General features: G+C 51.1%; 17 protein-coding genes across 17 annotated transcripts; 8 read left to right on the top strand and 9 right to left on the bottom strand.

Annotated features, from left to right (window-relative positions):
- Positions 1-382: 382 nt before the first annotated feature.
- SNOG_08064 (hypothetical protein) lies at positions 383-1,479 on the top strand (the record flags this gene model as incomplete). The annotated part of the gene is made up of 2 exons (XM_001798339.1): positions 383-525; positions 588-1,479. 2 exons carry the CDS (start codon positions 383-385, stop codon positions 1,477-1,479), a joined length of 1,035 nt encoding a protein of 344 aa, XP_001798391.1.
- Positions 1,480-2,039: 560 nt separating this feature from the next.
- On the top strand, positions 2,040-2,947 carry SNOG_08063 (hypothetical protein; the record flags this gene model as incomplete). Its single annotated transcript, XM_001798338.1, has 2 exons — positions 2,040-2,708; positions 2,765-2,947. 2 exons carry the CDS (start codon positions 2,040-2,042, stop codon positions 2,945-2,947), a joined length of 852 nt encoding a protein of 283 aa, XP_001798390.1.
- Positions 2,948-3,368: 421 nt separating this feature from the next.
- On the top strand, positions 3,369-4,138 carry SNOG_08062 (hypothetical protein; the record flags this gene model as incomplete). Its single annotated transcript, XM_001798337.1, has 3 exons — positions 3,369-3,551; positions 3,602-3,906; positions 3,967-4,138. The coding sequence occupies 3 exons, from the start codon at positions 3,369-3,371 to the stop codon at positions 4,136-4,138; spliced, it is 660 nt and encodes a 219-aa protein (XP_001798389.1).
- An 87-nt stretch (positions 4,139-4,225) lies between these two features.
- SNOG_08061 (hypothetical protein) lies at positions 4,226-4,496 on the bottom strand (the record flags this gene model as incomplete). The annotated part of the gene is made up of 2 exons (XM_001798336.1): positions 4,226-4,328; positions 4,426-4,496. The coding sequence occupies 2 exons, from the start codon at positions 4,494-4,496 to the stop codon at positions 4,226-4,228; spliced, it is 174 nt and encodes a 57-aa protein (XP_001798388.1).
- A 300-nt stretch (positions 4,497-4,796) lies between these two features.
- SNOG_08060 (hypothetical protein) lies at positions 4,797-5,501 on the top strand (the record flags this gene model as incomplete). Its single annotated transcript, XM_001798335.1, has 3 exons — positions 4,797-4,836; positions 4,883-5,241; positions 5,298-5,501. 3 exons carry the CDS (start codon positions 4,797-4,799, stop codon positions 5,499-5,501), a joined length of 603 nt encoding a protein of 200 aa, XP_001798387.1.
- Positions 5,502-6,461: 960 nt separating this feature from the next.
- Positions 6,462-7,412, top strand: SNOG_08059 (hypothetical protein; the record flags this gene model as incomplete). Its single annotated transcript, XM_001798334.1, has 1 exon — positions 6,462-7,412. One exon carries the CDS (start codon positions 6,462-6,464, stop codon positions 7,410-7,412), a length of 951 nt encoding a protein of 316 aa, XP_001798386.1.
- A 392-nt stretch (positions 7,413-7,804) lies between these two features.
- SNOG_08058 (hypothetical protein) lies at positions 7,805-8,399 on the top strand (the record flags this gene model as incomplete). The annotated part of the gene is made up of 2 exons (XM_001798333.1): positions 7,805-8,020; positions 8,301-8,399. 2 exons carry the CDS (start codon positions 7,805-7,807, stop codon positions 8,397-8,399), a joined length of 315 nt encoding a protein of 104 aa, XP_001798385.1.
- Positions 8,400-8,489: 90 nt separating this feature from the next.
- On the top strand, positions 8,490-8,996 carry SNOG_08057 (hypothetical protein; the record flags this gene model as incomplete). The annotated part of the gene is made up of 3 exons (XM_001798332.1): positions 8,490-8,577; positions 8,657-8,685; positions 8,736-8,996. The coding sequence occupies 3 exons, from the start codon at positions 8,490-8,492 to the stop codon at positions 8,994-8,996; spliced, it is 378 nt and encodes a 125-aa protein (XP_001798384.1).
- A 938-nt stretch (positions 8,997-9,934) lies between these two features.
- Positions 9,935-10,942, bottom strand: SNOG_08056 (hypothetical protein; the record flags this gene model as incomplete). The annotated part of the gene is made up of 3 exons (XM_001798331.1): positions 9,935-10,564; positions 10,626-10,766; positions 10,826-10,942. 3 exons carry the CDS (start codon positions 10,940-10,942, stop codon positions 9,935-9,937), a joined length of 888 nt encoding a protein of 295 aa, XP_001798383.1.
- Positions 10,943-11,524: 582 nt separating this feature from the next.
- On the bottom strand, positions 11,525-12,038 carry SNOG_08055 (hypothetical protein; the record flags this gene model as incomplete). The annotated part of the gene is made up of 3 exons (XM_001798330.1): positions 11,525-11,827; positions 11,878-11,946; positions 11,994-12,038. 3 exons carry the CDS (start codon positions 12,036-12,038, stop codon positions 11,525-11,527), a joined length of 417 nt encoding a protein of 138 aa, XP_001798382.1.
- A 461-nt stretch (positions 12,039-12,499) lies between these two features.
- On the bottom strand, positions 12,500-13,795 carry SNOG_08054 (hypothetical protein; the record flags this gene model as incomplete). The annotated part of the gene is made up of 2 exons (XM_001798329.1): positions 12,500-13,387; positions 13,433-13,795. The coding sequence occupies 2 exons, from the start codon at positions 13,793-13,795 to the stop codon at positions 12,500-12,502; spliced, it is 1,251 nt and encodes a 416-aa protein (XP_001798381.1).
- Positions 13,796-14,453: 658 nt separating this feature from the next.
- On the bottom strand, positions 14,454-15,144 carry SNOG_08053 (hypothetical protein; the record flags this gene model as incomplete). Its single annotated transcript, XM_001798328.1, has 2 exons — positions 14,454-15,005; positions 15,121-15,144. The coding sequence occupies 2 exons, from the start codon at positions 15,142-15,144 to the stop codon at positions 14,454-14,456; spliced, it is 576 nt and encodes a 191-aa protein (XP_001798380.1).
- A 476-nt stretch (positions 15,145-15,620) lies between these two features.
- Positions 15,621-16,645, bottom strand: SNOG_08052 (hypothetical protein; the record flags this gene model as incomplete). Its single annotated transcript, XM_001798327.1, has 2 exons — positions 15,621-16,293; positions 16,575-16,645. The coding sequence occupies 2 exons, from the start codon at positions 16,643-16,645 to the stop codon at positions 15,621-15,623; spliced, it is 744 nt and encodes a 247-aa protein (XP_001798379.1).
- Positions 16,646-18,152: 1,507 nt separating this feature from the next.
- SNOG_08051 (hypothetical protein) lies at positions 18,153-20,065 on the bottom strand (the record flags this gene model as incomplete). The annotated part of the gene is made up of 5 exons (XM_001798326.1): positions 18,153-18,410; positions 18,461-19,180; positions 19,230-19,576; positions 19,686-19,910; positions 19,973-20,065. 5 exons carry the CDS (start codon positions 20,063-20,065, stop codon positions 18,257-18,259), a joined length of 1,539 nt encoding a protein of 512 aa, XP_001798378.1. The 3' UTR covers positions 18,153-18,256.
- A 651-nt stretch (positions 20,066-20,716) lies between these two features.
- Positions 20,717-21,792, top strand: SNOG_08050 (hypothetical protein; the record flags this gene model as incomplete). Its single annotated transcript, XM_001798325.1, has 2 exons — positions 20,717-21,405; positions 21,458-21,792. 2 exons carry the CDS (start codon positions 20,717-20,719, stop codon positions 21,726-21,728), a joined length of 960 nt encoding a protein of 319 aa, XP_001798377.1. The 3' UTR covers positions 21,729-21,792.
- Positions 21,793-22,031: 239 nt separating this feature from the next.
- On the bottom strand, positions 22,032-23,111 carry SNOG_08049 (hypothetical protein; the record flags this gene model as incomplete). Its single annotated transcript, XM_001798324.1, has 2 exons — positions 22,032-22,998; positions 23,083-23,111. The coding sequence occupies 2 exons, from the start codon at positions 23,109-23,111 to the stop codon at positions 22,032-22,034; spliced, it is 996 nt and encodes a 331-aa protein (XP_001798376.1).
- A 736-nt stretch (positions 23,112-23,847) lies between these two features.
- Positions 23,848-25,628, bottom strand: SNOG_08048 (hypothetical protein; the record flags this gene model as incomplete). Its single annotated transcript, XM_001798323.1, has 5 exons — positions 23,848-24,128; positions 24,220-24,623; positions 24,672-25,063; positions 25,117-25,550; positions 25,604-25,628. The coding sequence occupies 5 exons, from the start codon at positions 25,626-25,628 to the stop codon at positions 23,848-23,850; spliced, it is 1,536 nt and encodes a 511-aa protein (XP_001798375.1).
- Positions 25,629-25,823: the final 195 nt, after the last annotated feature.

The raw sequence follows: 25,823 nt of genomic DNA, 5'->3' as shown, positions 1-25,823 counted from the left end.
GGCTTTTGCAACAGAGGGAATTCAGAAGTACTACCCGTGGTAGCTGTTTTCCTGGTTCGACTACGCCACTAGGAGAGAAGTATTTAAAGTGTGTCTCCTCTTCTGCCGCTCGCTATCCTTGACTAAATACACGCCCGTACAAATTTGATTTTCAGCAGGTTGCTCACACACACAACTTTTTCTTGCTCTCTTTCACCTCGACAACCCAATCGGGACTGCAGCGCGTCAAGAACGCGTACGACAAACGCACAACGCGTCTCTTGCAAAACATCAGCAAGCTACCGACATAAAAATTTCTCTCAAGCCCTTTTCCTTGCAGGAAGCCTCTTGACTTCTTAACAACTACCCAGTTGTACGAGTCAACTGCACCAGACAAGCCGCAATGGCTCCCAAGGACACCTCCAAAATCTCTTACTCCCGAGCCGACTCAGGCTACCTCTCCGACCTCATCTCCTTGGCCCGCGAAAGCGATGAGGCCGCTGCAGCACTGCTCACATCCTCTCCGTCTAGGTCTAGCAGTAGCATGTATGTATCCCATCTGTATCCCATCTGCATCCCAGCCCTCGCATAAGCTCATTCCAGCGCAGCGAGTTCACCCTACGCACTTTCGACGACACAGACTGGAACGATGTAGGTCGTTCAAGCAGGCAAGTCACCCGCCAGAACAGGCAATGTAGGGCGATTGCCGCGCGCATCAAGACGCCCACGCGTTTCCCCATCAAGCCGCTCGCGGGGACGATGGCGCGCGCGAGGAAGGAGGTGGAGAGGATGGCGGCGAGGAAGAGTGGTGGAAGCTTTGCAAGGAGCGTTTATGCGCAGCCAGTGGCATCGCAGCCTATGGTGTGCAAGATGCAGGATGGGAGTAGCCAGAGGGGGCTTTGGGTTGATGGGAAGTGGTTTTTGCCTCACCAACCTCTGCAGATGGGATCTGGATTCGCAAAAGTTCCCACGGGACCCAAGAGAATTACTATCATCAGCCGCGGTACGGCAGAGAGGGACTTCCGGCCCAAGAGGATCGTCTTGATCAACCGCGATGGGGCTGCGGAGAGGGAGTTTCGGCCTAAGCGGATCGTCTTGATTAATTGCCGCCCTGATCAAAACAGCGCTGTGGTTGAGGATAAGATCGAGCCAGTGGTTGAACGGGACGACCTCCAGCCAAAGAGAATTACCCTCATCAACCGCTGTACGGTGGAGGAGAGGGACTTCAAGCCCAAGCGTATTGTCCTTATCAACCGCCGTCCTGATCAAGCCAACGAGAATACAATCAAGTCAGGTGGTACTGAATGTGCTACATCTGGCGAGAAGGAAAAGTCCCAGTCTGTTGATGGCTTTGGTCGGACTCGCGCTGCTACCAAGAAAATCCGCGAGCAGGGTCTGGAGTTTGATACTACGAACAAGATCAGACGCAAGCGCAAGAGCGAGGATTCTGTACAGGGCGTGCGACAGGGCAAGATGTCGAAGCTGGACACGAGCGAGTGAACTGTACCCCGGGAAAGAACATGAGCTTGGTAGGATTCGGCGTTGTTAGCGTTGTGCAAGACCTAGGACCGTGGGCCTGAATGTATTGAGCGCGTTGACCAAGTTTAAAATAGTGGTATTACTTTGACGCGGGCGATGGTACTTCAGAATGAGTTGTGTCATTGTCAGCGAGATCGTTTTATGGTCGGTTTGAAGACATAGAAGTCGCTGTTTCGCTACACGTTTAGTAAGAACCACTACAAATAAAAGCAATTTCTAGATTCAATGTGTCGATTTCGAACGAGCTGTGCGAAGTTTTGATAAGCGCGGCTTTTTGCATGAGGCGAATATCTAAACATGGCTCGGTGCGGGCTAAGAGATCAAGTAACCATGGTCGAGCAGCAAAACACGGTCATCTTATCGGCCAAGCTATGGGCGTTACAAAAAGCAAAATCACAGAGTCGGTACTTGTATCGTCGCGATTTTCTGGGAATTGACCTTACATAGACCGCAACCGATGAAGTGAGGGCTGTACATTCCTGTGTCACCATTACAAGTCGTCAACCTTCTCGAAAACAAGGATGTCGAACGACAACACGACGCTCAACGCTGAGACCATGGCTACGCAAACTGCAGAGCCCGATCTTCTCGATCGCATGCGCCGCTTGTCTGTTGGATCGAGCACCTCTTCGTACTCCCTCATCTCCGAAGCCCCAAGCGTCCTGTCTCTTGACACCAACGGCTCCGTCAACGGAGGAGTATCTATCAACGTGCCCACTATCGAAGTCCTCGAAACTTGTCTCGAAGCACTCACCACCGCCGATGACAAGCTAGACTCTTCGATCTACCATGAGGCAAACACTAGTCTCGCAGTCCAAACACACACATCCGACCAAGAACCAGATGTATTAACGAAAGACACCCAATCGCAATCGCCCAGTCCATACACATCCAACCAAGACCCAGATGAACTATCAACAGAGCCCCAGCCCCCCTCACCCAGCCCCTTCTGGCTCCAATTTCCCGGCTTCGACCCAGCCCCTACATCCCCCTTCAAGCAAGAATTCGCCCGCCTATCCAAGCATCAAAAGTGGACCCAGACCGAGCGACGCGAGCAACAAGTCAAAGCACTCGCAGCAGAAATCGCACACCATTATGGTACACACTTGAATAAGTTGGACCGATGGCAGCAACTTTGTGAAGATGTGGGTGTTGATGTTGCTCCGAAGTCGGTGACGCAGTGTCGGAAGGTTCGTTCAACAAAACAGGCTCATGGAAATTATTGCAGTAGGCTAACGATTCCTAGATCATGTCACCCGTAATGGTCAATCTGTACAACGTGCTCGACCATCGGCGCAATCCAGAGGTCAAGGTCTTGCGGTTTCGGTCGTATGGGCAGTTTGTGAGGTATACGCGTGCGGGGCACACGTTTCCGAGGGAGTGCGCGAAGGGGGATGGACTGTTGAATGTGTTTTTGAGGAAGATTTGATGTGGGGTTGGTTAAATACCGTACACGAAGCTTGCGGCGTCAATGATGTTTGTCTTGAATTTCGTTCACTGCTTGGTCCCAGGCGGATGTTTACGGGGCAGAACTTGGGGGATTTTACACACCGCTTTGAACAGTTGGTTCTCGATACTCCAATACACTTTCAATAACATGAAAGGTTGTTTCACAGCTTTTACCCTCCTACATACTCAGCCCTGATTCATGAAGCGATGAGAGCTGCCATGCATCAGTGATGGTTCACATCATCGCGGGTACTCACTGCTTCCATTCACCTTCATCGCGCGCAGTCCTGGTACACTCTCACTTTTAAACTTCAGTGTCGTTACAACATATCAACACCACTGCAACCTCAACTACGCGTGAAGCTATCGCTCGAGATGGGGGCGTCCGTACAAGTTGACCGATGCTCAACAGGCTCTACTCAACAGCTGGACCGAAGGCACTGACTTTGAGCTCGACATCCATGACAGTCCGAAACGCCAATTCAACCTTCTCGCCAAGCTGCTCGGTTGGGCTGGCGGTGAGGAGCCGTGGAAAGCGAAGTGGCTTCAGGCTTTTGATGAGATCTATGTCTGGCGTGCTCTCGGTTAGTAACGAGCCTATGTGCGCAATACTCGGTCTTCGCTGATATGGCAGTTGTCAACTTGGATGTTTCCAGTGCTAGCTCTGCACTGGCCGCTAGCGATGATGGTACATCTGTCTGGCATCAATTCGACGGTTTCATGCCCAACCCAAGCGCGCCCTTCAGCAATGAGTTCTGGCGTCTCTCTAGGCACATGGGCTGGGACAAAGTTGAACGTCGTCTTCACCGCATTGAAATCTTCAATGATGACTTCGAAGATCATTATGGCGGTGATACCGGCGACCTGGACACTTGGCAGAAGCTGTGCAGTGTCTGTAACATCGATCCGATCCCGGACACTATTCCTGGTTGTATGGAGGTACGTCCGGCTTGTCGCCAGACTTGCAAAAATGGCGATATCTAACCTGTTATCAAATAGGTACTCGAGAACGTTCTGGCTAATATCTTTGACGTTCTCGATAACCAGCGGACTGGTGTTCCTGTGCCACTGTTTGAGGATTTCATGGTATTCGCCAAAGACGCCCTCAAGCCGGGTCGCACCTATCCGCTTGACATGGCAAAGAGAGATACTTTCCTTCCGGTCTTCCTAAAGGATCTGAGTCCCGCTTATGGCAGTGCCTGAGCTAAATCTGTCATCAAAAGGGCAGCTGGCACTACACAACTCTCTGAGTCTGCGTTTAGTTTCGTACACTAGGAGCTTTGTTGACTCTTGGGGAAGTCTTTGAGTTTGTCTTCTCGGTCCGTATGGTCGGAAGAAATCGTTCGAGCTCGTGCAGAACACTTGTAGAAACGTAGGGGTGACTGACTCTCACGTACTAATCCAAAAAGGGTATTTTGCTCAACCATCAAAGTGTAGACCTTATGTCTATAAACTTACCGCGTGGTGTATCCCAGCTGACCAGTGAATGCATTCGCTGTGGCATCTATCTGGGGAAAGCTTGAACCCATTGTGATCTTAGCAATCAGTCTTAACATGAACTGCGTGCAAGTGCCCTCATCTTCACCATCATCGCTACTATCAGCGTAGATTTCGTGATCTAACACTATATGAAAGCTCACAAAAAAAATGTCCACTCTCACGCAGTGACGTAGTGTGCCCTTGGCACGTGTGTCTCATTTATCAACACCCGCCTGCGCTGCTACGTTCACGATTGCTTTGGGTCCGCAACAACTTCTGCATCTTGAGCCGGTCGCCAAATTCTACCTCAAACATAGAATTCAGCTAACAGTCATCGTCTTGCAGGCGTAATGGCTCGTCGCGGTAGGCCCGCCCGCAAGGGTAGTCAGCGTGAGTAGATTGCCCGTATCTATCCTGCATACCTGACGATTCATAGACGGGGGAAGTGTTTCGCTGCACACCGATAAATTCCAGACCACGTCCTCCTCTTCATCGAACGAATGCAGCACGCTGTCCGTATCCGATACTGATTCTTCTGAGCATGGCAGCAGCTATTTCGCCCAATTCTCCGACTTTGAGGAGGAACCTGGTGCCAGCCTAACGAGCGAGATGGCGCGTCTCGCAGTCCAGGAGAAGTGGTCCAAGAAGGAGAAGCAGCGCCAGCGTCTGGATGCCTTCGACGCCGAGTTTGCTCGCCACTTCGGTATCGACATGGGTAAGCTCGAAATGTGGCAGGAGATGTGCTGTCTGTGCCGAATTGAGGATATCCCTACGTCAATCACTCAGTGCAAGAAGGTATGTGTTCGCGCAAACACACTTGAGACTGAGACTAAGTCCTGATCGTGTGCTAGGCGTTGGCCAAGGTCCACCTCAACATCTTCAACTTCTTGGATCATTGCCGCAACCCTAAGGTCTTTGAGCTCAAGCTCTTCCGCAACATCTCGAAGCTTCGCGAGTACACCGTTCCCAATTTCATCTATCCTCTGAAGCGTGCGAAGGCAGACACGTTCATTAAGGCGCTTCTGCGTCCGTTCGGCTTCACCCATTACAAGTAGGGAGCTTGAAAGCCCGCTTGCGTCTTTCAGGCAGACGAAGGTCATTGATGTGCTTATTGGTCTTCTAAGACATCTTCCTGCCCTTGCTCTGAGCTGATGCCGTAGGGAAAGGCATTGTGGAGCATGACAAGGCATCATTGGATCGTGGAGGGCTCCATGGTTCTGTCCTCTCATTATGAAATGAATAAGGAATACATGACGCGCCTATGAGGCAAGCTATTGCTTTTCTCCCATGTAATGAGAAAGTCTGACATTGCATCAACTGAAATGAAGATCATCAGAACAAACTTGCATCTGTACTAGAGACAAAGACGTGAGCATATAGAAGTGCGACCCATCGCATGTGTGATCAGCCACAGGATAAACTCAAGATAACCATGCCTAAGAGTACCGATCCAGGAACCGCCGACTGGGTTCGCTCAATTCAGCCGAAAGGATGGGTTTAGCAGGGCGCTACCGAGGAAGTCATGGTTTTGTCCAAGGTGGGACACGACGTTGTGGCGATGCACTCAGCGCGTTTCGATCTGCGATGGCATCTCCACTTGTATTGATGACAGCTAAGCTGCATTGAGGCTTCGTGCTACGGAAGAAGCGCGTTGGATGTGCTGGCGGCATGTGAGATACCAGATCAGGAATGCAATCATCGATGAATGGTGTGAAAGTTGCAGATGATGTCCGGACAGGCCTCTGGACCCTTTTAAAACTAAACTCTGTATGCACTAGCGTTCGCTTGGCGTTAGCGTTCCCATCTCACCCCGCGCAAGTGATCACTCACTTGGTACACCGCGTATTAGCAACCCTTGATGCAGGAAATATCCCTCAAGGCCACCTAGCCTCAAAATGTCGCACTTGATCCTCTCACTAAACCTTCTGCAGGGTTCCAAACTTACCTAAGCTCACCAAACTTTAATATCAAGGTCTAGGCAGAACACTTCTCACCCGCGACATCACGACGCCTGCATGGCGACGCTTGAAAACGAGAGCGTCAAGCTCAGCGACGGTCGCACACTGTCCTATGCCATATATGGCAGCCCCGTTCCCCGCAAAACGATCATCTACATGCATGGATTTCCTTCCTCGCGCTTCGAAGGCAAGATATGGCACTCGGCATGCACCAAACATAGCGTACGCCTCATCGCGCCGGACCGCCCTGGCAGCGGCTTCTCAACCTTCCAGAAAGCCCGCTCCATACTCGACTGGCCCACCGACGTCATCGCGCTAGCCGACCAGCTCAAGATACATGAATTTTACGTGTTAGGAGTATCTGGCGGCGGACCATACGCGCTGGCCTGTCTCAAGACTATCCCGAAAGAGAGACTCCTCGGCGTGACGGTAGCCAGCGGCATATGTCCCCTCAAATTCGGTACAGCGGGAATGCCGGTACCAACTCGTTTCCTGTTTTGGGCCGCGCCATGGGCTACGGGCCTCACATCTTTCTTCTTCGACAACACAATGGGCAAGGCAGCACGGGACAAGGACCCCAAGGTACTCGAAGATCTCATGAGCAATGAGCCCTTCAAGCGACATCCCGGCGACGTTCTGGCCGTCAAGGATCCCGCCAACTGGCCTACCTTTGTCGCCATGACGAGGGGAAGTTTCGCGAAGAGTGGCGAGGGTGCATCATGGGAGGCGAAACTGTACGGAACCGAATGGGGTTTCGAGCCAGAACACCTCACTGTCGTGGACGATGGGGTGCCGCTTACACTGTGGCACGGAACGGAAGACATGAACGTTCCGGTGAGTATGGCAAAGAAGACGAAGGACATGATCTCTGGCAGCATCCTGCACCTCAAGCAGGGCGATGGCCATATGGACTACGTATTCAGAGATGCTGATGAGATTCTTGGCGATCTTGTTGAGGAGCAGGAAACTGAGCAGTACGTGACTGTCAGTAGCCCAATCAGCGTGTAGGTATCTTCGGCTTTCTTCTTTTCTTTTTCACAACTTCCAAAGGTCTACTTTATAATGTCTACTCAATAGGAGCTCATTGATGATATGATCAAAAACCAAAGTGTGAACTTTCTTCTCATCTGGTGAAACTCTATGGTACAAGCGTCGCGTGGGCTGGTAGCGTTCCATGGTAGAAAATCCGTCCATCATAAATCCTCCCCATTGTACTCGCATAGCCCTATATGATTTAGTTCGTCCTGAACTCCCACCTTCATATCCTGAAGACATCCAGTACACCTGATCATATTCCAAACACGCAGATATCACAGCGCGTCATACAACTTCAGCCCACCTTATCAAACTACACCTAAAAGGACACCACAGTACGTTGTATACCTCGAGCCACCACTATCATGTCTGACATAGTCAAGGCCATGCAGTTCAATATAATCTTCATCGCCATTGGCCTCCTGACAGCCACCTCATCCGCACGTCGCACAAAGACCAGCTATACAGCCACCGCGGCGGTCATTATGACTAGGCATGTCTGTGCGGATTTGCAAACTGCCTTGGAGTCTGAACTCTTGGTCACATACAGGCCTACGGTCAAAGTCCCTGACGAGACCAAAGTTCCTCGGATGCCGACGGTAATGCGACCTCCAATTCTAACTCGGATAATGACTGAGTGGTCCGACTTACCCTAAGTTTGTGGTCACTCCGAACTACTGGGGGTCTAAAAAGTGTCAATAGGTTCATGTTCATAGACAGCTCTGAAAGTGTGAAATGACTGAGAGTTGTGATAAAATTCAGTTGTTCAAGGAGGGTTGCTATCATATATATCTGCAAAACAAAATAGATCTCCTTCATGCCTACATCATTTACCTGTTGTGTTCCTCTAACTTTTGCTAGAGCTTCTCGGGCTACATGACTCCAGGAGCACATGCAATGCTGATGTCTTGCTTTCCAAAGTCTCTGGTTCTTGTAAGAGCCTCAACATGTTCCGCATGATATTTAGCACCGTGTCACAATAAAGTTCCGGGACCCAAATACACCGTGTCCCACCAGATACCCAGCAATAATGTGTATTTATCGATACTAATGTATGAGCGGACCACTCTTGCATCATTTCCCCACTCCGAAGTTACCAGCCGTTGTGCGGCCGAGCCAGATTCTGCACCAGACACAGGTATATAAAGCCCACATCCTTTTCTTCCTTTCTTAAGTATACTTACTCGATATCACCCCAAACACTTGTAACCCACCAGATCACAGTTTCAACTCTTCAACATTCACAGTACGTCGTATACCTCCAGCCACCACTATCATCTACACAAACTACCACAGACCATGCAAGTCACCGCAATCACCCTCGCCGCTTTCGCGGCCATGGTCTCAGCCGCTCCCCAACTGATTACCGGTACCACCGTGATCACCCAGACCACGACTTATTTCCACACCGTCACTGCATATCAGGGTGCCAATGGTCCAGTCGTCACTAGCACCCAGACTCCAACCACAGATGACTACCACAAGCTCTACTTTCCTGATATCAGCACGCCGACTCCGCTGCCGAGCAACTGGCCCAAGACTCGCTGGATTTGGTAAGGTGGATGCATGCCGGGAAGGGGGGAGGACTGGATGATGTGCTTCTGAAATGCCAGCCGAGCCATGAGAGAAATGTGGATGTGGCGCGGTGAACAAGTAAGGAAACAAGTAGAGTACTTTCACGGTTGATCAATTCGATCTCTGAAGGACATGGTGAGGAAAAGTTTTAGTCTCGAAAGGCTCATCGTAACTCTCTAGCCGAGCTCTGAAATTTCCACTTCGACTTAGGAAAAACGTGCTATATCCTTATCTTCAATGCTCCTTGTGCCAATCGTGCGATGCCTGCGCCGCGGTCCTCGCAGAGACCTTGAATAGCGGCGATCATGCTAGCAAACTCTTTGAGCAAGGCGGACTCCTTCTGTTAGGCTTGCTAGCATGGCAGAACCCATCACCTTGACGGATAGTCGGTCAACTTACCTTTCGCACTTGCATCACTTCGCGGAACGTGTCCATCATCGCGTCAGGCGGCATTGCCCACAGGGGAAGTAGAAGTTCGAGAAGTATAGCCAAGATTTGAAGCGATGTGGTCAGTAGTGTTGTTTGGGGGCGAGGTCAGATCGCAGAGGAAGTGGAGGCGGAGCGCGGGAGGTTACACTGGCACAATTTTGTTTGTCTCGACCTTCACCACTGCGCAGCAGACAGGTTAGTAGAAGTTGGGACTTAAGCATTTCAGGGCCGTGACAAAAAGAGACCTTTGCTAGATGAGCTCTTGTTCCAGTGATTTGTAGTGTGCTATTCTATTTGTTCGCCGATGCCCGGATGTGCGGCCATTCGCCACACGTATTACGTGCACCCGGGAAGGCTGCAGCCGCTATATTGTAGCCTCTGTGGCAGAAGTATTCTTGAATGATCGCTCCATATTCGTGTAACTTCGCATCGCCTCAATCTTCTTCCCTTCGCAGCCAAAAGCCTCAGAGTCTAGTCGGCCTGATCTTCGTTCAATCCGATTCGTCATCCGAGTCCTCAGTAAATGCCAATCTTCCCCTCACACCACAAAGATCAGCCAGGTTATGTAACCTTTCAAGCCTCTGGTTGCGCCCTTCGGTGCGCTCCGAATACACTCGGTCTATGCGCTCAACAAGGGTGACATCTCTCCTGGTCAAGTCTTTCACAACTTCGTCTAGCCAATGTAGTAAGTTGTCCATATCTGTTGTCACCAGTTTCTGGTATTTACCAGCGGCGGTAATGACCTGATCGCGATCGACCGGAAGCTGGATTTCGATTTCCTGGTGGCGCAGATTGTCGTACCGAATCTTCAAGCCAGATCTGCGCGTGGTACAAATGTTCTTCAAAGCTCTTAACTCCTGTCGCGCGTCGCTTGTCCTGTTCATGTTGGCTTCCTCTCTGCTCACTTGAGAGTTGGTGGCTGCGCGAATTTCTTTGCTCAGAATGTCGGCGATTGCGTGTTCGTTGACGAGGCCGCTTGTCCTGAGACGCATAGCTTTCAGTTGCTTATCCTTCTCGTTCAGATGCACCTGCATTTGTTCCATCTCGCTTATTAGGCCATGATTGGCTGTTTTCTGAGCTCTGAACTTATGCTTCAGCTCGGCATATCCTGCGTCCAAAGCCTAGATATGATTAGAATCTGCTTCTATTATTCAGGAAGACGAGTCGGAATTGATGACTTACTTCGACTTCGTCCAAGACCAGTGCGCGCTCATATTCTTTCTCTCTGCTCAACAGGCCCATCTGGTAAGCATGTGTCTTTTTCTGCATTCGATACCTTCGACGGCACTCTTTGACTTGATCGAGTCTAGTCGCTTGCGCTGCCTATACACGCATTTCTTGAGCTTTCCGCGTATGTTTAGAACGTATTTTTTTTAACTCACAGTTGATGCTTGTACCATAGCTCTGATTTCTCTGTGTTTCTGCGTCCTCAACCGGTACATTTCATAAGCATGTGTCCGCTTCAGCTGCTGCACCTCGTCATAATGCGCCTGCGCCATCTCTGCAATGGCATTTGCACAACCACAGTCCAACCTGCTCGTAGTGTTGTCAATGCTGCTGGTTTCTTGGGTACGCTCTATTTCTTCCTTCACGGCCTGTCAGTGAACTGTGACCGTATCGCGGCAAAAGTTTCGTCGTTCTTACCGCCCGCACATGTATGCGGTCGCTCAATGTCTCGGCCATATCTGTGGCTGAGAAGTCCCTGATCAGTCGTGATTGAATTTAAGGCTAGTTTTTGTGTGGGGTCGTGTTGGTGGGAGGGCTGCGGAGATCGGAGGAGAGGGGCGGGCGATAAACGCTGGCGCAAGCTGCGCCTCTACACCTTCACTGCTGGGAAATGGCAACCTAGCAATCTCGGAATTCTAACTCGTGTACAGTCATCAATGTTGTGTGCACGTTGAGTGGATGTGGGAGATCATTGAGTCGCTACGATCTGTGACTTTTTAAAACTATATTGCTGACTCGTCTCCTCGAATAACCAACCGCTTTGGTTGCTATTCGTGACTCCTCAATGAGAAACGTGCTCGATGATAGACGTCATTTGCTCCGTGTGATAACGGGAGCGGCGGCTTGCGACCTTCTCATCCGCTCTTCTCTTTGCGCATCTCCTCTTCGTACTCCTTCTGGGGACCCAAGAAGTCAAGCTCACCCCTCAGCTTTGTAGCGACCTCCAACTCTACATCCGCTTCGTAAGCATGTCCAATCACAGTACTAACCCTGTTGACCATCTGTGCTTTGTCGTGGCGATCGAGCTTCTCAAGCGCCTCCGCAAGCTGAATGCTGCCGAGGTTGAGCGCCGACACGATAGCATTGCGGGCTTCCCACGCAGCTTCCTCCATCTGGAGCAATTTGTCCACGGTGAACTTGACAGAGTCATGCTTGACCTGCGGCGCCAATGTTAGAGACATTGCATACTGATGTCGCACTGACATACCTTCTGAGTGAGAGCTATCATCTCCTCCACGCACATCTGCTGGAGGGCTTCTTTGAAAGCTCCAATGAACTAGTTCAGGTCAGACCAAGTTGATCACGTGTGTCCCGGGAACATACCATGAGGGGCTGGCCGGACGAGGCTTCGTGGCCGTAGACGGACATCTTGTTCGTGGGTATGGGTTGAATTTCCGGTGTAAACCAGTTATTTTTATATGTTGTGTGCGATAGAAAAAGACTCAAGTGGGAAACTTTTCTAGGACAGTCAAGCTCTGGCCGCCTTTAACCTTCATCTTGAGCGTTTGCACTTCTGTTATGCCGCACTATAGCTCGACCAATACAAAATTTGCATCATGCCCTAAGTTAGAGAGCGGAAAACTTGTGCAAACCCCCATGTGACATGCATAACAACTGAAGTGCACTGTGACAGAACAAAATGCTTGGAGACTTAGGTTGTAACAGAGACGAACGATTCTGTCACAACGTTGGTTCAGTTCGAGAAGCAAAATGCTGCTACTTTGCTTCCAACATCAAATTTTCTCTCTTATCTCTATATACAATTACTGCAGTTGGCTGTTGCGGTCGACCATTCAGTCAACTTGTCGTGTGTGTTTGGGTGCTCTTTGTCATTGTTCAGCCGTCGAGTTACTCGGGAACAAACTCTCTAAGATCAAACCGTAGGCCTCCGCAGCCTGTACAAGCTCATCCTGACTTAAGCCCTCATTCGGCGTATGTGCAACCTCAATTGTGCCCGTCCCGAAAAGATATTTCTTCTCCACCTGCGGCAAGCTTGGGATGTCCGTTCCATAGAACACCGGGGCGATCTCCAGGCCCTCAACATCGGTGTCTAGTATAGGCGCAGGATACGTCGCATTTGACCAGATAAGGCTGAACGTAGCATTCGCTTCTTCCGCGCGAGTTATGAGCGGCGAAAGCATGCGAGTGATCATACCCTGAACCGTCGACACGGCATCGTCTTCAGAGCGCGAAATACGTATCTGGACACTAGCATTCGCTGCTTCCGGAACGACGTTACCTGCTACACCGCCTCGAATAAGCCCGGCATTGAGTGTCGTAGCTCCGAGGAGTTCGCTCTGCGGCAATGCGGGCTCGAGTGCATTTAGGACAACGATAGCTTCAGCGAGATAGTTAACCGCTGAAATGCCCAGCCATGGATAGGCAGAATGAGCGGATTTGCCCTTGACGTCGAGAGTCAAGCCAAGGCTGCCCTTATGGCCACTGGCCAATTTGCCTTCCGTAGGTTCACCAAAGATGCCGGCGCGGAAGGTGGTGTTTTTCGCATACGAGGCAAAAGCTTTCATACCGGCGCCACCGGTCTCCTCGGCTACAACAAAGAGCATACCCAGCCGGGGAGTGTTGGATCGAGATTGGAAGAATTTGTGCGAAGCGATGATCATTGTTGCTACAGGCCCTTTTGCATCAACGGTGCCGCGGCCGTAGTGGAAGATCGTCCCATTTTCTTCACGCCTTTCGAACGGGTAGAATGGCGGTACCTAGTCCGATCAGTAATAAGGAGTAGATGTGAGTGGTGCACGTACTGTATCAATGTGGCTGGTGATCAGTACCTCGGGCCATATACCCTCATCCTTGAGCGCGGATGGATACGCAAACACATTGAACGTGCTCGTGTTCGCAACCGGTACTTTCTCAACATAATATCCAAGCTCTTCCAGGTATTCTGAGATGTAATCTGCGCACTCTACCTCATCGCTCGAGATCGAGGGTATGTTGACTAGCTCTTCGTGAAGTTGAAACAACTCGTCTCGCTCCTCGGAAGTTAAAGAAGGTGAAGCAGACGGCGATGGTGTTACAGACGATGCCGACAATGCCTGGGATGCTTGAGGTGCAGCATTTATGGAAGCGGCGAAAAGGAAACCCAGGGATAAAAGGTAGGCGGCCATGACAATCAGATCGTGAGAAGAGAAAGTAAAACGTTCTGTGGATAGGAACAGGTGATGCCCTTATAAGTCACACCGTTTTGATAGCACTGAGTCGTCCGCCGACTTTTGTGTCCACTTCAATGCATGTTCGGCCTACGAATGAGATAGTCGTCATACCGAACGCTTTGCCGTTCAAGGTATGTGAACACAGAATTGGCTTACGTCGCCAAAGCCATACTAACAGTTACTAGGTAAAACCACTCTGCTAGACTCCTGATGGGTCGATGATCCATCATGATGCTCCCTGAGGCGACCTTGGCATACTCCTCTTTTGCATCCGCCTAGAATTTGGACGATAGCGAGCGGCTTAATACCTGAGCGAATGCTTCAGTTTACGTAAAGAAAGAGGAAGAGTTTATAAATGCTTGCAACACTGCAGAAATCATAAGTGGGATATTGAGAGATGGATGTTACCGCAGTGCGGGGTCGGTACGTCGATAAGGCCTTCCTTGGGAAGTCTTGGAAGTCTCCACTCACTGCAGACGTCGGCACTACCTGCCGAGCTTGTCTCCGTCTTCAAGGTATTATTCCGTGGCCGATCTATCGTTTGTCATATCGTATACATAATAACATTGTATTTATTACATAAAGGAACGTTTCCTTGGTTATATCCCAAACTTCAGGAATTCTCCTCACGAACACTCTTCACTAAAATCACCAACCCCTTCCCTGCAGACCACTCCCCATCAATCACGGCTTTCTCCAAAGTGGATTCCCAAGCGCCAGATGTCCGGTAAGCGCTCTGCGGCTTGACCCATTTCCACATCAATTTTGTATTCGGCACGAGCCACCCATCGTTGTTCTCGCGCAGCACCTTGATGCTGAACAACTGAACTTGCGTCGCGTCTTTCGCTTGTTGTTCCGCGAAGCTTGTGGAAAGCTTGGAGATCATGTCCGGATCCGCGGAATGCGTGTGCAAGTCAACGATCTGGCGAGACAAGAATCCAGAGAAGTCTGCTTCGGGGCATGGAAGAGTCCAGGTGCCATGGGGCTTGTGATCCTGGAGATACTCGATCTGAACAGCGCTTAGTTGCGTGTACATGTGGACATATCGTGCAGTGGCTTCAGGCGGTGCCCAATGGCCGATGAATGTTGGCAGCGTGGAATTTGTAGGGACAACTGCCAAAAGGTCGAGCGTTTCGCTAAAGCGCGATAAGTCTGTATCCCCGCTCTAGGAGAAGTTAGTCATCGTTGTAGGAAGGGATGAGGGAGCAGATATTGGGACAACGGTAATGGTTGGTATGTGTAGGATGGGTGCATCCGGAGGTTAATCCAAGGCTACTTACGAAATCAAGATCAATCCTTTGCATAATGAGATGTAGGAGGTAGCTTGTGACGCCAATACGTGTTGCGAAGTTGTGAGATTTACGATGGTGGAAAAGGGGTCTGCGTGGGAAGTGTAGGGTACTATACTTATACATGTTTCTGGCCAATCATAATTTTTGGCATCCTTGACCATGACTGCATCATGGCATCAGGTGCTTATAGAAGAATGATGTGGAAGGTCCGGTGAGGCGACATATGACTCAGAAACAGCAGAATGGTATTCTTAATTCTCAAAAGATCTCCGCACAAGCTTTTACATCATGAGCAACGAAAGACGGTGTTTTATTCAACTAAACGAATGTGGAAGCACAAAGCTCTAGCTAAGCCAAGCGCTTGAGATACAAAGTCGTACAGCTCGATACAAGATCGCAGAGGTACTCAAGTCAAGCTAGGGAGTTGTGCACTACGTGGATACATGATACGATGTCTAAGTACAACGCCGCACTCGAATGAATCCCGTCTAACAGTCTCCAGGAGCCGCAGTATAAGGCGGCGCACTCTCCAGCCCATACAGCGCAAAAGCCAAATTCTGCCCACCAATATCCTCCACAAATCCATCTTCTCCATTGCGCACGCACTCACTCAGCATGTTCCTGCAAACCGGCCCCAACTGGTTCTGCGAAAAGGTAACCGATCCGCATGGCCAGAGGTTGGCGACTCCAAACCCACAAGTCCCGGTTTCGATTTCTTGGATTTCGAGCGCCGGGAGAAGGAGGTCTTCGGTGCTCTCTTCTAGGAACGTGCAGAGCGCGTCGCAGTCTTCTGGATCAGCGGCGATGCGCGGGGTGAGGCAGCTGGATACGGGGACAAGGGCGTTGGTGCTGTCTCCGGTCTTTGCTGAGAGGCCGGGAAGAGGCGTGAGCTTGAGTTCCAGTGGCTTCATGGATGTGAATGTTGTTTCTTTGGTGACGTTCACTTTGCCGGACGAGCGATAGTTGGCAAGATTTCCCTTGCTCGTGAAGGAAATGTTGATGTCTCTCTGTGCTTCAGGGTTGGCTACTGCTGCGCCAGAAGCTAGATTGGCTGCAAAAAGCATGCAGAATGCCGCAATGTTCATCATGATGATGTATGGAGGAGGATGATTTCGCAGGAAGGCGGAAAGACAGTGGAGGGTGGAAGTATGAGGCTGAATACTTGAAGCTCTGCAGGATAGAGCAACAGAATGTGAAGGACATTGCTGCCTTTTATGCTGAACCCACTGCTATACAATTCCCGAACTAGCATAGTCTCGTCCCTGAGACAGACCCAGCAGATTTGATTACCTCTCTGACTGCTTTCACAGATGATATCATCGCCAACCCGTCATCATGTTGGCCAAGGTCGGGATCCTGTTCTACTAAAGTCTGGTTGGAGTGACCAAGAGGATGTTTCCATTTTTCCTCATCCTCCGGTCAATATAGGGTTTCTTGCTGACCACCAAGATCGTATCCAGCTTTGAGTTTCAGTAGGCTGCAGGGTTTGCATGTGGGTGGAGATGCTAGACATCGTGCTCATCTCCGACTCGCATGGTGGATGTAGAGAAGTTGATTCGTCTGAATCAGACGTGGTACCTCCTTGCAAATACGACGGGACGCCTGACAAGATATATGCTAATGCGCGAGGCAGTGTTACAGAAACTGCGTGAAGAGTACAATACGATGAACCTTGATATAGTCGTTGTTATAACGAACAGTAAAGATAGTGGATGGACGAGGACAGATTTTCTTTTCGCTGATGGAGAGAAGTGTCTCAGAGGTCATGCACCGTACCCTTCACGAGCTCAGTATCTCGTACTTGGGAGTTGTGAGCACAAATGCAGGTTCGGCTACAGCGGCCAAGCTGTGGGTACCAACGGGGCGTCTGTCCGGCCGGCCCCGGGAGTTTATGATAATCCAGTTCGGTCGGCGTTAACTTTGCAGTAATGATTCCTGGCGAATCAAGACTATACATATATCATCTACAGGGCGTTAAAGTTCAGGCGTCCTGAACATTAGGTGGATACATGTGTGGGCCAAGTGTCAGAACTGAAGGTCTGTCAGATACACACTAGTATTCGATACATGTCAAGAGTTTACGATATTCAGCTGGTATAATCCCGATTTGATAGCTGTGAGTACATGATACGTTTGACTTCTCCAGGTGCTGGTACTCCCTTGTAGTGATATGCACGACGCTATAAAATATCTGTTGTCGATATCTTCAACATCGAGATCGTCGTCTGAATCTGCCCCCTCCTTCTGGTCTGATATGGCCGTGACATCCTTCGGAAATCCTCCTACGGAACATAAAGCCGATCCACTGCTGCTCCCGGTGCTAGTACCCTGTCCCATCCTTGCCATCGACGATTCGGGTGTTTCTTTTTAGACATGCTTCCCGATCCGTCAGTATAGTTTGCGCAGAACGGAGGAACTGGGCGCTCGGCGTAAGCACCCTGCAAGTAAATGGCACAGTGTTTGGAACCTTCATAGGATCTTCGAGATTGGATTCTGGTAAACTTGAGCTTTGGACAAAGGGACCGTTTGACTTCCTTGCATCTTTTGATGCTTGGGAGCAGATTTTGTCATGGAGTAATCGCTCAGGAAGAAATGGGTACCTCCGTACGTTGAAGGGCCTTGTGGGGCGTGACGACCCGTGCTGTGATGAACCGGCGATCCCGCTTATTTGCTGACCCGTCCGTCCCGCCTTGGGCTTCTTGGGATGCGTGGGGCGGAGAGGGCGGAGTGAGCTGGTGTTGCGCTGGGCAACGACAGCGTACTGTAAAAGCAAGTGAGTGATACCGTACGTATGTGTACGTAATCAAGTGGCTCTATGTTTCGCTGACGATTGTGCAATTCTTAAGTGGGATTTGGGCGGGGGTGAATACTTCGATAAGGCATTCTTGGCAGCCATGGCAGCAGTCTTGGAAACTTCCTCATCGTCTCTAGACGCGAACGTTTCAGGACATTTACGTGGGTATCAAAGCATTAAGTCGGGATCGATCAAATGGCGTCAAGTCGGGGTCGGTAACATGGCATGAAGTCGGCATCGGTTACATGCATCCGGTGTGCTCGTATCGAGTTGTAGATGTGTGTATCTACTTGGTCCGTGATAATGACCTATGCGAGCAACGTCATGCTATTAATTGACTGCTTTGAGCTTGCACATCAACGGCTTCTTCTCCCACAAGATAAATGTCTGCTGATCCTCCCAGCCCTCACTCTCGGGGTTGAGTTCGAGATCAAAATTGTACAGAATCTTCGCCATGACCAGACGCAGTTCATGATAAGCCAGGCTATTCGCCATTAGCACAAAATCTCTTCACAATACAAGCTTGAGACTCACTTCTTTCCTACGCAATCTCTCGAGCCTATGGAGAATGGCTGTAAGCACTGTCTCTGATCGCCTTCGAACCTCGGGTCGCCCAGCCACCTCTCTGGCAAGAAGCTGTGTGGGTTCCTGAAGTTGTCCGGGTGGCTATACATTGCAGCCTGTGGTATCATGCAAACAGTCTTCGGTGGGATGAACTGGCCACAAACTGTGCTGCCGTCTTCGGGGGTTGTTCTTGGAAGACCAAGGGGTACTGGAGGGTACAGTCGGAAGGCCTCCTTGATGCAAGCACCGAAGTATGGCAGCGCAGCGAGTGCCTCCATGGTCATTTCGTCGCCGGTTTTGAAAGCACTGCGGACCTCTTCCGCAACCTTCTCCATGCATGCAGGGTTCTTCAGCAGCTTGTATGTCAGGCCGGATAGTAACGTGGCTGTAGTTTCCGTGCCCGCAATCATGAACAGGGACGCATTCGAGTCCATCTCGTCTCTAGTGAGGCCTTTGCCCTCTTTTTGACCAAGCACAAGGTCCCACAAGTCCACGCCTTCAGTGTCGCGACCTTTTTCAAGACGCTTGGTTACGCGCGTGACTGCGTATTGAAAATGCTCGAATCGTCTCTTGTTTGATCCTTTGGGACTAATAAGCTTGAAGATTCGCCATATATTGTCGTAGTTCATGAGGATGCTGATTCTGCTTGCAATCTTGATGCTTGAGAAGATGATGCTGACCCATGGATCGCTATGAGATTGGTCAGCACGTGTCATTATCAGAGAATAATTGGACGTACTACTCTGCGTTTTCAAGCATGTGCAGAGGTTCTCCGAAAGTCAAATCGCCCATGATGTCAAAGGTAGTAAAATTGTACATCTTCACCATATCGAAAGGTTTCTCCGAGTCTTGCACAATGCTATCTTTTAGCTTCGCAACAAGCTGCTGGGTGTATTTCAGAAAGAGTGGCTCCTGCTGCTTGAGAGCACGGTCTGAGAAAGCTGGGGTGAAGATCTTTCGCTGCCGGTTATGGTCTGCGTCGCGAGCCAGGATGAGATTGGGCGATCCATTGACTGACTGGCCATATCGTTGCCAGGTCTTGTGGGGGACGGTACCGGGAGTCCCTTTCGTACCATGACCATAAATCTGCAGTTGGTCAGCACAAGATTGCAAAACGCCTTGATGGGTTGTCCGGATTCTTTGCAAAGAAGATCAATGTTTCATCAGCGGTGTGTGATTCGGTGGATTCACTCACGTCTTTCCACGAGTTTGGATCCGTGAAGCTAAGCTCATCAGGATTAACGCGAACTACGTGACCGTACTTCCGGTGCAAATCAGCGAACGAACGATGTTTGTCACCAGTCCACACTTCAATGTGTGACTGAAGACGAGTAGCGGCTCTGAGCTTCGGTCCTGGAAACTTGCTGAGCGGGTGGAAGTAGATGCGCTGAATTCCTTTGGCGATGAATTGGACGACGAACTGGCCTGTTTGTTAGCGACCAGCTAGTGTAATGTGAGATGCCATGAACCGGGTCTACACACAAGGACAACAGCGATAGCAAGGAGCTGCGATATAGACACACTGGAGAAGATCCTCGCCAGTGCGGATCTCCCTTCTTGTGTTGTAGACGACATGATGGTTGTGGATAAATGTCACGTAGGGGAAGATCGGGGGCTGACAGCGACGCTTAAGTAGAAGAATGGTTAAGCTCTAGGATCGGCACTAGGATGGCATCGGTGGGGCAGAAGACATTTGACCTATGCCACTGGTCGCCAGTCTATCCTCGGAACATGGGTGTACAGTATCAGACGAAGCGATCACGGACCGTCGTGATCCCGAGGTGACGATGGTAACCAGTGCGTGGTTCTAAAGTCGAAAGGTGGTTGAGGATCGACTGTCTTCTTCAACTTTTAGACAGGAGACATTTGGCATTAAGCTTGTATGTACGGGTGTTTCGATACATCACTGCCGACGGGGAAGGGGTGAACCCCGTCCCGCTCGAACTCTGACTGGCTCGGGGGTAATCTTCGTCCGCTCAAACATTTCGCAAACTTTGCTCCGTTGATCCGCATGTGCGACATGATAGCGCGGTATGCAGGATCTAGGAGTGACACGACTCAAAGTGGATCGCGGGGATAGACGCGTCAGTTCTGCCGACCCTCCGGGGCGGTGTAAGCGCGAACAGTGATGCTCTGATTGGTTGTAGCTAACCACGCGAAATCGTGACTTCGCGTTGAGGCGTTCCTCGAGACATCAACCGCCGTCTCGACGAATCGATGCACACAATGACAATGGCGACCACATCAGCACGCAAGGGCTTTTCTGCTCTCCTCAACGTGTCTGCATCATCACGAGCTGCACCTTCCGCATATCGGATATCGCACCGCAGCATCTCTTCAACGGCATCCCGCACAGCTTGGGTTTCTTCCTCCAAAGCTGCACCAGCAAGCACAACCTCAACCGCCAAGCCCTCCTCGACTACATCCACTGCAGCAACTCCCGCAAAACCAGCCGCTTCATCTACAACCACATCAGCCCGAGCAGCAGCAGCAGCAGCCCCCCAACGCACCGTCACCCCATCCTTCCCCGCCACAGAGCCCCCCGTCCCAACCCACCGCAACAACTCCGCCGACGCCGCTGCCAATGACGCACGCTCCAAACGCTCGCTCACCGACGGCCTCTCCGACGCCCCTCCCGAAATCGACGGCGTGCCAGCAATCGACTGGACGCGCTCGTACCACGGTCTCGGCAGCATATCTTTCACGCCCGAGCAGTCAGAAATCCTTCTCGCGCCCACCGTCCACGAAGACGTCGAGGTCAAGCCCGATGGCATATTATACTTGCCAGAGATCAAGTACCGCCGGATATTGAACAAGGCGTTTGGGCCGGGAGGCTGGGGGCTGGCACCCCGAGGAGAGAGTATTGTTACGGGTAAGATTGTGACAAGGGAGTATGGATTGATTGTGCAGGGGCGGTATGTTTTCTCCTCACCTATCTAGCTAATTGCGAGACTAATGCAAACACAGCCTCGTATCCATAGCCCGCGGCGAGCAGCAATACTTCGACCCCGACGGTATTCCGACGGCAACGGAAGGGTGCAAATCCAATGCGCTAATGCGGTGTTGCAAAGACTTGGGTATTGCGAGTGAATTGTGGGATCCCCGGTTTATTCGCGAGTTTTCGAGCAAGTTGACGAGGGAAGTGTGGGTCGAGCATGTGAGCACGAAGAAGAAGAGGAAGATTGTGGTCAGGAAGGACGATCAGGTCAAATACCCGTTCAAGGAGGTGAAGGCGTAGATACAGATGTGAATGAATACATGAGATACTAGAGACGGTGTACGTGTAGGATGTATAACATATAATGGCATGACGCTCTCAAGAAGCGGGACAAGCTTCAGAGCTGGCTTTTGACAGAAGATGGCATGTGATACTGTTCGAGTAAGAATACTTCATTGGCCGTGCAGGATACCAGATGTACGCCCTAAGCATATACGCCATGTGCCTAACCAGGCCACATAAATCTATCATATGTCATAAACGCCTCAGTGTCCCAAGCCAGACATCTGCCTCCACGGATTTGTTCCCTAACGATCTCCGAGATCAAAGCCCGAAGTTCTCGCACGCGACTGTCCCGGCTCCTTTCCATACGCGAGCGGGTCCTCTGGCACCTCTGCGCGCTGCCAATTCCACGGCATCCAGCCCGAGCTTGTTCGGCGGTCCCAGCGGCGGTGGTGTGAGTGGGTATGGCGGGCGCTCGTTGACTTCGTCGCGCTCGATTCTGTCGAATTCGACTTCGCTCTTGTTTCGTGATAGGTTGCCGCTGCTGCTGCTCGCCCTGCTGTTGTCGTAGTACCGGCTTCCGCCACTCTGCTGGGAGCGGATGTTGTCTTGCTCGCGGTCGAATGCTTGCAGCAGGGTTTCGAGGCGCTGACGCTGGCTGGTGACGTAGTTGAGGCGGTCGTCGTTGTTGCGGATGTTGTCTGGGACGAGGTTTGATGCTGCGCGGCTCAGATCCGAGGCTTGTGCGTCTTTGCTGCCTGCGCCGTAGAGTGCACTTGCTCCGCTCAGTGCTTGGTTCACGAGGCCGTATAAATCGTTGGAGCCGCGTGCTGCAGGCATCTGGAAGCGGCCCATGAGGCTCTGTGCATATGTCTGCCCAGCCGGCCTCTCGGGCTCTGGGCTTCGTGGTGCAAAACCCAACACATTGGTCTTCACCCACTCGATTCCCATCTCAACATACTTGAGGCCAGCCGACTTCGCTCGGTCATGACTCTCGCTTATGAAATCGTCGATCTCGCGCTCGTGGTGGTACAGGAATGGCTCGATGTACTCTTGGTAGAGGAAGGTGGCGCCTTGCGAGCCTGGTAGGATGAGGTAGAGGTGGGCGAAGAAGCGGAACCAAGAATAGAAAGGCACCCAGCTAAGGATGAAATCAAATGTGTTCTCGACGACGGTGAAGGCGGAGAGGACGACAAAGTAGATGAGCCATGGGGCTAGGAGGGCGGGGTCCGAGGTGTGGAGGGCTTTGTAGGAAGCGAAGATGGGGAATAGGACGGTTGTAGCGACGCTGCCTACTAGTTAGCTCTTTGCCCAGACTTTGAGATGAAGCTCTTGATAGCTATTCGCGGGAATGCGGGGGCGGGGCACGTACGTCAGCGCGTCAGCGACGAAGCCAAACATGTTCGCAGGCTCGTGGCTTCGTGGTTTGTGTTGGTTTAGAGGCAGTAGAGAGTGGAAAGAGAGCACATGCACAAAGAAGGCGAAGGTCGCAAGCTCAGCAGCTTGGGCCGGATACAAGTGGAGGCTGATGATGCCCGGTACGAATCACATGCATCGCTAGTGGCGATCTACGGCACGCTATCCGAAAACGGGTCTCCCAGTGCCCGAGACACTACATCTTCACCACCACAGTTACCATCACTCAGCCTTTCATTATCGAGATAAGAGACTGCAAGTGCTTTCGCGAGTAAACGATGGCATTTGCAGGTAGCTAAGGCGAAATCGAGTTCTGCAACGGTATCACCACTCTTGTGTTAGTTCGTCTCCCCAAGGTTGAAGCTTGTCATTCCTGCACTATCGTCGTATAGATCAATGTTTCGGTGCTGACACGAAACTCTCTGAAGATGCCGGGTAATTGCTCTGTACGCAGCGACTTGTCACGAATCACCAGGCACCATGGCATGGTGCTCGGAACTGAGGCAAAGGCGTCTTTGGAGACAGCCTTGAAAGCTGTATATTGACCATTCCATGAGGAATAACATTACCACATATATTCCCAATGATCCCTCATCTCGAGATGTCTTTTCTACTTAGCGTACGGAATTCAGGTCCAAATCATGGTTCGCAGGCACCATCGACGAGATTCCAGGTCCCACCAACACCTGACCAGGTGCAACGAGCCATCAGGCTGAGACATCTAAACCTTCGGCTCAACCTCAATGCTCGAAGCACGACCAGTTGCAACCTTGAGGTTGCCAGCCTCGATATCGGCTTTGATCTGGTCAAACCTCCCTTGAACCTGTCCAGCCTTCCAAGCCGGGATGCCCGAGTCGAACACGATATCCATTTCCTCAAGCGTGCGACCCTTCGTCTCAGGTGCGGTGAGGAACATGTGGATGAATGCGACTGCGTTGAAGGTACCGAAGATCATGTACATCTTCCAGTTGATGCTCCACAGAAGCGGCGGTACGGCGAAGGCTAAAATGCAATTCCAGGTCCAGTTGCTTGCTTTCCACACTGTTAGAAAGAGAGATAATCTTGAGAAAAACAAAAGGATTGATGTTCGTACCTGTAGCGAGCGAAACTGCCTTCGCGCGGACCTTGGCGGGGAAGATTTCCGATGGGTAGGCCCAGGAGGTTGGGCCCCAGGTCGTGGCAAAAGTGGCGACAAACAGATAGGAGCATGCTACTATACCCTTGGAGACGGCGCTATGCTCCTTGGGAACGACCCAGGAGATGTCTTTATCGGCCTTGTCTGGGTTTGGGTTACCGTAGGATGCCTGAAGTGCACCAACAGTGAAAAGCCACACTGCCATCAAGAAAGATCCAGTGAGGAGTGCAGGGCGTCGACCAAATTTGTCGAGGTAAAGGATAGCAGGTAGAGTCATGGCGACGTTGATGATGTACTGAATGGATGCAGTGAGAAGTTCATCGGCGATACCGGCTCCACGCATAATGAAAACAATATAGTACCTAGACTACGTTAGTAGTGGCATAACAGACAGAATACGAACGACCTACATCATGATGTTCATACCGCACAGCTGCGACCACATCTGGATCGACATGCCGAGAATAACACGCTTGATAATACGAGGCTTTATGAGAGCGCCGAAGCTAGTCTCGGCCTGCTCGCGCTCAAAGCGAAGAGCTTCTTCGATCTCCTTGTACTCTGCAAGGACAGCGGGGTGGTTGATGTCGCCACCACCGTGGAGATTTGCCAGGACCGTTAGAGCCTCCTCCCAGCGATCCTTGGAAGCGAGCCAACGAGGAGAAAAGGGGAAGAAGAACATGCCGATAAGAAGGATGGCGCCAGGAACAGCTTGAATGCCCCAAGGAATGCGGAAGGCTGCAGTGCCCTGTGTCGGATTCTTTGCGCCGCCATCATAGAATGATGAGCCATATTGAATGAACTACCGCGAGGTTAATCTACGTTTTAAGCACACTGCTTCATAAGTCCGCTTACGTATTGGATCAGAATACCCCAGGTGATGGCCCACTGTTGAAGGGACACGACACGGCCGCGGATGTTCTTGGGGGCGATCTCTGCCTGGTAGACAGGGACAATGGCGGAGCAGACACCAATAGACCAGCCACCAACGACACGGCCGACGCAAAGGAGAGGGATACCATTGGATGCTGCCTGGAGTATGGCGCCAATCATCCAGACCAGAGCGGCGATTTGGATAGCAGTGCGGCGCGAGAGGTGATCAGCCAGGAAAGAAGAGCTTAGCGCGCCGACCAGTGAGCCTGCGGGCATAGAAGCCGTAATACCACCTTGACGATAGCCGCTGGGTTGGCCAAAGTAGTTCTTGTAAGCCGCCGTTCCTAGGACACCAGACATGGATGAGATGTCGAAACCGAACAGCCCACCACCAATGGCGGCGAAACCGCATATAGCTAATCGTCATGTTAGATTATTGATGTCATGTTACATGGTATTGATTACTTACCGTAGACATTGTAGAAGGTCTTCATCTTGCCGAGCGGTAGCTCAACCAGTTGGGTGGGGTCAGAATCAACCTAGGTAGAGATGGGTAAGAGAGGAGACGAGGCTTCTTATGGAAGTAGAGGATACGCGACTATACTAGCCGGGTGCCGCGTGAATGCTTGGGATATGGTCAGTGCGCAAGCTAACCCACGGCAAACGAGCGATTTCCGGGGGTGTGTCTG

Source organism: Parastagonospora nodorum (assembly GCF_000146915.1).
Source record: "Parastagonospora nodorum SN15 chromosome Unknown scaffold_12, whole genome shotgun sequence".
Classification (NCBI taxonomy): Eukaryota; Fungi; Ascomycota; class Dothideomycetes; order Pleosporales; family Phaeosphaeriaceae; genus Parastagonospora; species Parastagonospora nodorum.
Note: the sequence above shows the minus strand (reverse complement) of the source record. Positions and strands in the feature narration are given on the sequence as shown.